Below are 12,899 nucleotides of genomic sequence, written 5' to 3' on the forward strand. Positions count from 1 at the left end.
ATATATATTTAGTGTGTTGGAGTTTATCGGTATTGTTAGGAATATTGTATGCATGCTACCAAAGCCGTAATCAATCAGTAGATCAGTATACAAATTATTCTTTTATTATCTCTCCTCTGTGTGTACAACTATTATTCTAATCGCTTTATGTAATCCAACCTCCTGATAGTTACAATTCTCCATTTAATCACTGTTACACCAAAACATAATGATTGTAAATGAGGAATAATATCTACTCTCCAAGGCATTCTATAGATTTCACAAGGGCCAATTTGTTATAGTGAAATATTCATTTTTCCTGATCACAGATTAGTTACTTCTGACCCCAAAAAAACTCAGACCAGACAATTCTTATCCAAGGATGACACCCAGTGGCCATGGGAGGTAATGCTTGAGTAAACATGGGTTAGAGAATCAGATTCCCCAATCACAGAGAAGGTTCCACCTCCTGGCCAGGTTTTTTCAGATTTGATGAGTCTATTAGTCATAACTAGATAAAACTGGCAGGAACACTCACAGAGGGAGGACCATCTACACAGCCATCTGGAAGGTAGACATCATCTCACACTCAGATCATCTAAAGACACTTATCAACTGAAGAAGAGATGCCATTTTGTGGAAGCTCAATCCCAACCGTTAATTGGCAGCCATCTTTGAGTCTGATCATCAGTTCTCCAAAAAGATTACCTGATACTTGGAGGGTAATTATATATTTTCTGTTGATTTTGCTTGCTTAGACTAGTAAGCCAATTGCCACATTCCTTTGTGTAACCTAATAACTCTCCCCATGATAACATCATTTCAAGTTAAGTCATTTATAAAAATGTTCCTGTTCTTAGGCCATAGTGGTGGACTATTCTGCATAGTTTATTCCTTCTGCAGGAGACAGATTATTGTCTGTTTTTATTGGTTATGATGTTTACAGGGAGAAACTGATTATTGAATTTAATTCACTCTATTTTAGAGCTTTTACAGAAACATCTTAGTGTCAGTGTAAATCACAATCTGACTATTGTTTATGGTGTTTGTAAGTGACTTATGTAAATAAATATTGATTTTCATACTCTGCAGTCTATATGTCAGGAACCATCGCGACGCATGGGTCTACACATGCGTAGGTGTCTGCCGAGACGTATAGGTGGCAGGGCACTAGGACCCAGGCGTACCTGTCGTCTGGACAGTACTAGACAGGCACTAGGACCCAGGCTACGCCTGTCAGGTGCAGGGCGGCCTATTTAAGCTAGCCCTGCACAGACACTTGTTGCCGAATGGTCTTTGTATCCTGTTACCTGTGTGTGAGTACTTCTGATCTGGATTGTTTTGACCTTGTTGCCTTCTCCCGTCCTGACCCCTTGGCTTGCCTGACTCTGCTCCCGGATGTTCCCGTTTAGATCTGACCTCCTGGTATTGACCCTGCGTGTGACCCGACTATCCTTTGCCTACCGTTTTGTACCTTACCGATCCTCTAGTTATCGTCCCGGCCTGCATGACTCTGATTTAGCTCATCCATCCATCCACCCCGCAGGGATCACTAGGCTCCCTTACATCAGACTCCTAGCTCTCTGGAGCCCGTCAGACTCCTCTACCCCTGTTGGAGATACCTGGTAGTTGCGACCTGGTACCGGAGCGCTCCAAGTCCATCCCCACCATCAGGGGCCCTGGTGAACAAGTGCTCCGGTGCTTAGACTCCGCACGCTGGGAAGGCTCTACCGGGGGACTGATAGAGGTGCTGTCAGGCGGTCCCTTACACTATACCTACACAGATCTTGTTTGAGTTCTTAAAGAATTTTTCAGATTAAGTTATTTTTATAAATCATTTTTTGTATTGCAGACACTGTGATTAAAACCAAAAATACCTCATTTGGCCTTTAGATGACGCTAAGTATCCTAGCAATTAGCACCATCTAGTGTCCAAAGTGTCAGGGAACACCTGAACAATTGATTTAGTCAGCTAAATCAATTGTTCAGGTGTTCCCTGAGAATTTGGACACTAGATGTGCTAATTGCTAGGATACGTAGTATCATCTAAAGGCCAAATGAGGTATGTTTGGTTTTAAATCAATGGTTGGTTTAATTCTGTGGTTTTATGTAATTTATATCTTCAATGTTTGAAAATGTATGATCTCAGGTATTTGTATGAAATTACCCCTAACATAGTAAACTAAGGGGTCTATGCAAAAAATATATTGGGGGAGTGTGACAAGCATGTGTCCAGCTGTGACAAATTCTGGCCATATTTTAATAAATTCAGTGACTTCCTATAATCATCAGCTCCCTCTAGTGGCCATAATGATGTATTACTTCCAAAATACCTCACTCAGGAAAAACAGTTTAATACCACATTATGGCCACTAGATGGAGCCAATGATCATAGGAAATCCCTGTATGAAAAGATCCCAACATGTGACATGGCTGAATGAATGCTGGTCATATTAGTTCATCTATTCTCTAAGTGGGGCGGTATCTACTGGGCCAATCCCTTTTACAAACCACACATAATATCGCCCTTCAAAGTGAAAACAGAAACGATTTGCACAAAATCAAAGAGTAGCAATATTTTCCGGTGGATCCCATCTACCCAGACCCCATATGTAGACATAGAACAACAAGCTGTGTTCCCTCTCGTGCCGCACTCCTCCAACCACCCAAACCCACACAGAAGCCAAGGGAAATAATGAGAAGAATGTTCCCTCCTAGTTTGGGGCGGAGTTCTCCTTCCCTCCTGTTGGGGGATGGGAGAAGGATGGACTGAAGACAGAGAGATGCTTCGGGGTCACCACTGTTCTGTAGAGCCTTGAAATGAAGGACATCAACTTCAGAAGTTCTTGTTGTCTGTGTAAAGTTCCCCGATAACGAGATCTGGGCTCTCCCGGCTTCTAGCTCTGTAACCCGCTATATCATTATCAGGAAACGCAACTCCGACACCCAAGAAGGGCTGAAGTTGTGTCCTTCATTTCCAGGATCTACTGACCACTCTGCACCCCGACATTTACTCCACTTCATCCATGTCTTTGGGGGCCTCTCATCTCCTTATCAACTGTTTCTTCCATGATGAAGATCAGCCATGGAGTATATCTGAGGTGTATATCAGGGTGTGCTTCTTCCCCACATGAGAGCTGGGATGTCCAGCAACATTCATCTAGAAGACATTTCCCGCATGCAAGGCACTAATACACCTCCAGGGTTGTGTGGGACCCCTGATGTACAGGAAGACAGGACTTCAGCGAGGAACATTTCCCTCACTCAGGACAGGAAAGTGGCTTCTGCCCCGTGTGAGATCTCTGATGTTTGGAAAGATGGAACTTCCGTGAAAAACATTTTCCACACTCAGGACAGGAATATGGCTTCTCCCCCGTGTGAGATCTCTGATGTATGTAAAGATCGGAATTCTGTGAAAAACATTTTCCGCACTCAGGACAGGAATACGGCTTCTCCCCTGTGTGAGATCTCTGATGTGTGTAAAGATTGGACTTCCGTGAAAAACATTTCCCACACTCAGGACAGGAATACGGCTTCTCCCCTGTATGAGACCTTTGATGTCTGTAAAGACTGGACTTAACTGAAAAACATTTCCCACATTCAGGACAGGAATATGGCTTCTCCCCCGTGTGAAATCTCTGATGTCTGTAAAGATGGGACTTCTCTGAAAAACATTTCCTGCATTCAGGACAGGAATATGGCTTCTCCCCCGTGTGAGATCTCTGATGTTTGTAAAGACTGGACTTCTCTGAAAAACATTTCCCGCATTCAGGACAGGAATGTGGCTTCACCCCCGTGTGAGATCTCTGATGTGTGTAAAGACTGGACTTCCCTGAAAAACATTTCCCGCATTCAGGACAGGAATGTGGCTTCTCCCCCGTGTGAGATCTCTGATGTGTGTAAAGATTGGACTTCTCTGAAAAACATTTCCCGCATTCAGGACAGGAATACGGCTTCTCCCCCGTGTGAGATCTCTGATGTTTGGAAAGATAGGACTTACGTGAAAAACATTTCCCACACTCAGGACAGGAATACGGCTTCTCCCCCGTATGAGACCTTTGATGTCTGTAAAGACTGGACTTATCTGAAAAACATTTCCCACATTCAGAACAGGAATATGGCTTCTCCCCCGTGTGAAATCTCTGATGTCTGTAAAGATGGGACTTCTCTGAAAAACATTTCCTGCATTCAGGACAGGAATATGGCTTCTCCCCCGTGTGAGATCTCTGATGTTTGTAAAGACTGGACTTCTCTGAAAAACATTTCCCGCATTCAGGACAGGAATGTGGCTTCACCCCCGTGTGAGATCTCTGATGTGTGTAAAGACTGGACTTCCCTGAAAAACATTTCCCGCATTCAGGACAGGAATGTGGCTTCTCCCCCGTGTGAGATCTCTGATGTGCGTAAAGACTGGACTTCTCTGAAAAACATTTCCCGCATTCAGGACAGGAATACGGCTTCTCCCCCGTGTGAGATCTCTGATGTTTGGAAAGATAGGACTTAGTTGAAAAACATTTCCAGCACTCAGGACATGAATAAGGCTTCTCCCCCGTGTGAGATCTCTGATGTATGGAAAGATAGGACTTAGTTGAAAAACATTTCCCACACTCAGGACAGGAATACGGCTTCTCTCCCGTGTGAGATCTCTGATGTGAGTAAAGATGGTTCTTAGTTGAAAAACATTTCCCACACTCAGGACAGGAATACGGCTTCTCCCCCCTGTGAGATCTCTGATGTATGGAAAGATAGGACTTAGTTGAAAAACATTTCCCGCACTCAATACAGGAATACGGTTTCTCCCCCGTGTGAGATCTCTGATGTATGTAAAGATAGTACTTAGTTGAAAAACATTTCCCGCACTCAGTACAGGAGAAGCTCTTCTCTGTTGGAAGGCCGGCCCGGTCCCGCACAGTCTGAGGTTCCTCAGGATACGAGGAATCCGATGGTCCATCTACACTGGGTGGTGCCGGATGGACATTGGAGGGAGCCGGGTTTTCTCCTGGACTATACTGTGTGATGTCCTCATCTTCTACTTTCCAGTCTGGAGACAAAGTGAGACAATCCTCGGAGGTTTTCCTCATCTCCCAGCCCTGGACTAAAATACAAAGACAAAGAGGATTACTAGACAGGAGCTGATTGGTTCCCCCAAACCAGGACTCCGCTCACATCAGGCAACTCGGTCTCTGAGGAGCTTACAATTCCACCCTCAAGGGAACTAGGAAATGGCTCCTCTGACCTCCTACCAGGTCATTTCTTTATTCATGGACCTTAGTCAGAGAGTGAGGAAACAACCAGAACTGTCTTTTATAGGAGGGACAGTGATGAGGGGATTATAGGACGAGGGGCCCCACCCCCTCTATCACTCATCGCCATCTTCCCAACACAAGAAGTACTGCACTTCCTTATTTACTCCATGATTTAGTCATGAAGAACAGCGGGGCTGAGCCCCACCAGAGGTCAGAGAGTGAGGATGGGGGGAGAACAACCAAGATGAAGACTGGACTGATCCTGAAGACCACCATCATTGGGGTATTGACTCCTCCCTCATTATCACTTTCTGTTTAAGGGTCCAAAGTTGGAGGATGTTATCACATTATTATCACCATGTAAAATCTGTGCTCCAATCATATCATCCAATATAAAATGTTCAGCTGGGATGAAATGGGGAGAACAAAAGAGAATCCATATTATGTGTATATATAGCAGTGGGGGGAGGGGGAGAGCAGAAGTCAGGAGTATATAATGTACAGCATAGAGTATATAGTGCAGGGGTCAGGAGTATGTAATGTACAACATGGAGTATATAGTGCAGGGGTCAGGAGTATGTAATGTACAACATGGAGTATATAGTGCAGGGGTCAGGAGTATGTAATGTACAACATGGAGTATATAGTGCAGGGGTCAGGTGTATGTAATGTACAACAAGTATATAGTGCAGGGGTCAGGTGTATGTAATGTACAACATAGAGTATATAGTGCAGGGGTCAGGACTATGTAATGTACAACATAGAGTATATAGTGCAGGGGTCAGGAGTATGTAATGTACAACATAGAGTATATAGTGCAGGGGTCAGGAGTATGTAATGTACAAGTTATATAGTATAAGGGTCAGGACTCACAGTATTAGTATTCTGTAATCAGTGGAAGTTTAAATGTTTACTGTAGACAACATGTAGAGGTGAGCTGGGATTAAACTATCATGAAACAGGTTAGATTGGAGGTGAGCAAATCCTTGGACAGAGGGGTGGCGGGGGACGTGGTACACTTGGACAGAGGGGTGGCGGGGGACGTGGTACACTTGGACAGAGGGGTTGGCGGTGGACGTGGTACACTTGGACAGAGGGGTTGGCGGTGGACGTGGTACACTTGGACAGAGGGGTTGGCGGTGGACGTGGTACACTTGGACAGAGGGGTTGGCGGTGGACGTGGTACACTTGGACAGAGGGGTTGGCGGTGGACGTGGTACACTTGGACAGAGGGGTTGGCGGTGGACGTGGTACACTTGGACAGAGGGGTTGGCGGTGGACGTGGTACACTTGGACAGAGGGGTTGGCGGTGGACGTGGTACACTTGGACAGAGGGGTTGGCGGTGGACGTGGTACACTTGGACAGAGGGGTTGGCGGTGGACGTGGTACACTTGGACAGAGGGGTTGGCGGTGGACGTGGTACACTTGGACAGAGGGGTTGGCGGTGGACGTGGTATACTTGGACACAGTTCCCCCAATGGCTAATGTGTAAGGTAAAGTCTATGGGATGGAAAAATCTGAATGCAAATGGACGTGGTACACTTGGACAGAGGGGTGGCTGCGGATGTGGTACACTTGGACAGAAGGGTGGCTGTGGTCTTGGTATACTTGGACAGAAGGGTGGTGGTGGGGGTTGTATACTAGGACGGGGGGGGGGGGCGGTGGACGACGTGGTATACTTGGACAGTGGGGTGGCGGTGGACGTGGTATACTTGGACAGAGGGGTGGTGGTGGACGTGGTATACTTGGACACAGTTCCGCACACACGGCTAATGTGTAAGGTAAAGTCTACGGGATGGAAAAATCTGAATGTAAATGGATAGAAAACTGGCTAACAGATTGTATTCAGAGAGTAGTGGTTAATGATTCATACTGTGAATGGTCTGGGGGTGTCAGTGGGGTACCCCAAGGTTCAGTGTTATTCGTGGGGTACCCCAAGGTTCAGTGTTATTCGTGGGGGCCCCCAAGGTTCAGTGTTATTCGTGAGGTTCCCCAAGGTTCAGGGTTATTCGTGGGGTTCCCCAAGGTTCAGGGTTATTCGTGAGGTTCCCCAAGGTTCAGGGTTATTCGTGGGGTTCCCCAAGGTTCAGGGTTATTCGTGGGGTACCCGAAAGTTCAGTGTTATTAGTGGGGTACCCCAAGGTTCAGCATTAGTGGGGTACCCCAAGGTTCAGCATTAGTGGGGTACCCCAAGGTTCAGTGTTATTAGTGGGGTACCCCAAGGTTCAGTGTTATTAGTGGGGTACCCCAGGGTTCAGTGTTATTAGTGGGGTACCCCAGGGTTCAGTGTTGGGACCCTTACTTATTAATATATATAAACAATATGGGGTGTGAGATTATAAATCCCATTCCAGTCTTTGCAGATGACACCAAGCTGTGCCGGGGAATAACGTCCTTACAGGATGTCTCCAACTTACAAGCCGACCTCAATGCTCTGTGTAATTGGGGGACTATGGGGCCAATGAGGGCTAATGGTGATAAATGTAAGGTTCTGCACTTGGGGGCTAAGAATATGCATCATACATACTAGGGGGGTACAACTGGGGGTGCAATGGTGGAGAAGGATCTGGGCAGTCAATGGTGATGGATCTGAAGGGGTAAATGGTGGAGAAGGATCTGGAGAAGTCAATTGTGGAGAAGGATCTAGGAGACAATGCTGGAGAAGGATCTGTGGGGGGACAATGCTGGAGAAGGATCTGTGGGGGGACAATGCTGGAGAAGGATCTGTGGGGGGTCAATGTTGGAGAAGGATCTGGAGAAGTCAATTGTGGAGAAGGATCTAGGAGACAATGCTGGAGAAGGATCTTTGGGGGGACAATGCTGGAGAAGGATCTGTGGGGGGCCAATGGTGGAGAAGGATCTGTGGGGGGCCAATGGTGGAGAAGGATCTGTGGGGGGCCAATGGTGGAGAAGGATCTGTGGGGGGCCAATGGTGGAGAAGGATCTGTGGGGGGCCAATGGGGGAGAAGGATCTGTGGGGGGCCAATGGGGGAGAAGGATCTGGAGAAGTCAATGGTGGAGAAGGATCTGGAGAAGTCAATTGTGGAAAAGGATCTAGGAGACAATGCTGGAGAAGGATCTTTGGGGGATCAATGCTGGAGAAGAATCTGTGGGGGGGTCAATGGTGGAGAAGGATCTGTGGGGGGCCAATGGGGGAGAAGGATCTGTGGGAGTCAATGGTGGAGAAGGATATGTGGGGGGTCAATGGTGGAGAAGGATATGTGGGGGGTCAATGGTGGAGAAGGATCTGTGGGGGGTCAATGGGGGAGAAGGATCTGTGGGGGGTCAATGGGGGAGAAGGATCTGTGGGGGGTCAATGGGGGAGAAGGATCTGTGGGGGGGTCAATAGGGGAGAAGGATCTGGAGGAGTCAATGGTGGAGAAGGATCTGTTGGGGGTCAATGGTGGAAAAGGATATGAGGGACTGTCAGGGATCGCGGCGGCAAGCTGGTCTGCGCAAGCGCAGAACGCCGATTCATTCTAGCCGGCGGGCACTAGGACCTGGGCGGCCGCACATGTGCACTCCCGATCGAGGATGCTCGCCTGGCACCAATGACAGGGCGCACTATTTAAACCTGCCCAGCACAGACTCTCATTGCCGTATGGTCTTGTATCCTGTGTATCTGCTGATTAACTTGTTACCGACCCTGCCTGATCCTGACCTCTGCCGACTTCTCCTGATCCTGACCTCTGCCGACTTCTCCTGATCCTGACCTCTGCCGACTTCTCCTGATCCTGACCTCTGCCGACTTCTCCTGATCCTGACCTCTGCCGACTTCTCCTGATCCTGACCTCTGCCGACTTCTCCTGATCCTGACCTCTGCCGACTTCTCCTGATCCTGACCTCTGCCGACTTCTCCTGACCTCTGCTGACTTCTCCTGCTCTGACCCCTGGCTCATTTGACTTCTCTCCTGGATACTCCTACTGATCTTAACTCCTGTTACTGAACCCGGTGAGTGACCTGATTACTCTTCGCCTGCTGCCTTGTACTACGCTGACCCCACTGTTACCGATCCGGCCCATCTGACCACGCTCACTACTCTGCCATCCATCCATCCTGCACAGATCCAGTCATCACGGCTCCAGCCTTCCAACCTCTTCACGTCAGGCTCTCTACCTGCATATACCTCTGGCGGATCCCTCTACCACGGTGTACTCAGGGGCCGCAACCTGGTCACTGTCTGCTCCAAGTCCATCCCCACCATCAGGGGCCCTGGTGAACAAGCAGACTGGGACTTAGACTCCACGCTCCTGGGAATCCTGTCCTGTGGACTGCTAGAGGTACTGCCAGGCGGTGTCTGACAGAACCATACGGCCATGACTGAGCCTGGAAGAGGGCCATCCCCACTGGAGAACATATGTCAGCATCTGGCGGCACTAACTCAAGCCATCAAAATGCTGCAGGAGGGTTACACACACCTCGAGAACCGGATTCAGATGTTAGCCGCACCAGCTGCTCCATCCCAGAGCACGAGTTCTCCTTCTGCAGCCATAGAGCCTTCAGAACCTCCTGCCCGATCATTAGTCACGTTGCCTCCACCGGAACCCCGCGTACCATTGCTGGAACGTATCAGCGGGGACCGAGCTAAATTCAGGGCCTTCCGGATCAGGAGAAGTCAGCTGTATTTCAGCCTGCAGCCACGGACATTTCCTTCTGAATCGGTGAAGGTGGGGTTCATCGTCTCTTTACTCCAGGGCGAGCCCCAGGCCTGGGCTCACTGACTAATGGAGACCCACGATCCCCATCTGGAGACCGTGACAGACTTCTTCAATGCGATGGCAGTCCTATATGACGATCCGCAGCAGGCAGCATCCGCAGAGACGGCCCTGTACTCCCACAGACAGGGCCGCCGGGCAGCGGAAGAGTACGCATCTGAGTTCAGACGCTGGATGGGGGACACCCGGTGGAATGATGCCGCACTACATCACCAGTTTTGCATGGGCTTGTCCGAGTCCCTTAAGGACGAGTTAGCCAGGGTGGGCCTACCTGACTCTTTGGAAGATCTCATCACCCTGGCCATACAGATTGACCGCAGACTGCGGGAACGCAGGTTAGAGAGGTCCAACTCAGGGCAGAGACCCACGTGGGTACTTCCCCGTGCTGCAGTCCAATCCCTGCCAGGAGGAAGCCGGAACTTGGAGTCTGAGGAGATGCCAGAACCTATGCAGCTCGGATTGGCACGACCATCGTTGTCAGTGGAGGAACGCCAGAGGCGCCGGGTGAACAACCTCTGTCTTTACTGCGGGGAAGCAGGTCATGTGGTGCGTTCTTTCCCAGCAAAACTGGGCAAGTGTGCTTCTGTTTTTTCCAACGTATCCTCCAAATGTTCTAACCATTCCAATTACTTAGCCATACCCATTTCTTTTCAGCTTCCAGGAAGAACCGTGTCAGCAACAGCAATTATTGACTCCGGGGCATGTAGTTGCTTTGCCGATTTAGATTTTGCCAACCGACAGAGGATCCCCCTCCAGATCAAGGAATGTGGGCTTAATATCTTTTTGGCTGATGGGTCACGCATTAAGTCAGGATTAGTAGACCGCGAGACCCCACCTATCTGTACTACGGTGGCTAACCATCATCGAGAGTTCCTCCGTCTAGATGCCATTGCATCCCCTCTGTTCCCAGTTATCCTAGTACTCCCTTGGTTGTGGGCACAATCCCCAGATTGATTGGAAAACTGGGTCTATCCAGTTCCTATCACCTTATTGCCAGGAACATTGTCACGCCCCGACCTCCTTGACTCCCCAGTCTCTCCTATGTATTCATGGGGACGCCAAGCTCATTTCCCCGGCCTACCACGACTATCTAGACATGTTTAGTAAACGGAGGCAGACATTCTTCCTCCACACCGAACCTACGACTGTCCCATCGACCTCCTACCCGGATCTGAGATTCCTTTCAGACGGATATTCCCCCTATCGGAGCGGGAATTGGGGATACTCAAGGAATACATTGATGATAACCTCCAGAAAGGGTTTATCTGCCCCTCCACATCACCAGCCGGAGCAGGAATCTTTTTTTTTTATCAAGAAAAAGGACAAATCCCTAAGGCCCTGTATCGATTATCGTGACTTAAATAAGATTACGATAAAGAATCATTATCCCCTTCCCTTGGTTCCAGAACTATTCCAAAGGTTAAAGACAGCAGCCGTGTTTACTAAATTAGATTTGTGGGGCGCGTATAACCTGGTCCGCATACGGGAGGGGGACAAGTGGAAGACCACATTTCGCACTAGATTTGGGCACTTTGAGTACCTTGTCATGCCCTTCAGACTTTGCAATGCCCCAGCTACATTCCAACATTTCATTAAGGACGTATTTAGAGACTAACTGGACATTTTTGTGGTCGTTTACTTGGACGATATTTTGATCTTCTCCTCTTCTTTGGAAACCCATAGGGGTCATGTCAAACGGGTGTTGGAACATTTACGCCAACACGGGTTGTATGCCAAAGCTGATAAATGCAGCTTCGAGCAGAACAGCATTGCATTCTTGGGGCTGATCATCTCCACCACGGGGGTTGCGATGGATCCCCAAAAGGTCTTGGCAATTTTAGAATGGCCAGTACCCACGGACAAGAAGGGTGTGCAACGCTTCATAGGGTTTGCAAACTTTTACAGAAAGTTCATCAAGAACCAAGCAGGGGGCCCGTTTCTGGTGGACACCTGAGGCTCAAGCAGCATTTGAGACCTTGAAGGAGCTGTTCACTACTGCCCCCATCCTTAGTCACCCTGATTCCTCTCTGCCATAGATTCTGGAAGATGATGCTTCTGAGAACGCAGTGGGGGACATTCTGTCCCAGAGAACTCATGCACCCAGTGGCATTCTTCTCAAGAAAACTCACATCAGCAGAAAGGAATTATGACATTGGAGACCGGGAACTCCTGGCTATCAAAAACGGCACTGGAAGAGTGGAGGTATCTGCTGGAGGGGTCCACACATCCAATCTTGATTTTCACAGACCACAAGAATCTGGAGTACTTGAGGACAGCCAAATGCCTGAGACCACACCAAGCAAGATGGGTACTTTTCTTCTCCCGATTTGTGTTCCACATTACATATAGACCCAGGTCCAAGAATACAAAGCCCGATGCTCTCTCTACAGAGCAAGGAAGGTCTCTTTTGGAAAGAAGGGCAAATTGTGGTACCCGAGGAGGTCCAAACCTTAGTTCTGGGGCACTGCCATCACCATACACTGGCAGGCCATTTTGGAATTGCAAAGATCCTAGAGTTACTCTAGCATACGTTCTGGTGGCCAAGCATGGCTAAAGATTGTGCCTATACCTGACTGGCCATGGCAGATGATCTCCATGGATTTTATAGTGGAGCTTCCACCATCTCAAGACCATTCAGCGATTTTCGTAATTGTGGATCGCTTGTCAAAGATGGCCCATTTCCTGCCGCTAAAGAACCCACCCTCGGCTCTGGAAACGGCACAAATCTTTGTGAAAGAAGTGGTAAGGCTCCATGGAATTCCAGAAGATATTGTCTCAGACCGAGTGGTCCAGTTTACATCTAAAGTCTGGAAAGCATTATGCGAGGTTTTGGGAATCAAACTGTCCTTCTCGTCTGCCTACCACCCACAGACAAATGGGCAGACGGAAAGGACGAACCAGACGTTGGAACAGTACCTGAGATGCTACACATCTTTCCTCCAGGATGACTGGCTGGC

The 12,899-nt window shown here is 48.5% G+C and overlaps 1 protein-coding gene across 1 annotated transcript in view; it reads right to left on the reverse strand.

Annotated features, from left to right (window-relative positions):
- Window positions 1–12,899, reverse strand: part of LOC149468114 (uncharacterized) — a 91,970-nt gene that overhangs the window by 18,700 nt on the left and 60,371 nt on the right. The window contains exon 2 of the mRNA XM_089670636.1: window positions 3,268–4,798. Coding sequence (XP_089526762.1) covers window positions 3,268–4,798 — 1,531 coding nt within the window. The remainder of the gene's footprint in view (window positions 1–3,267; window positions 4,799–12,899) is intronic.

This window comes from Staurois parvus, unplaced genomic scaffold (assembly GCF_062004578.1).
Source record: "Staurois parvus isolate SC_StPar_1 unplaced genomic scaffold, SC_StPar_1.0 ptg000092l, whole genome shotgun sequence".
NCBI lineage: Eukaryota > Metazoa > Chordata > Amphibia > Anura > Ranidae > Staurois > Staurois parvus.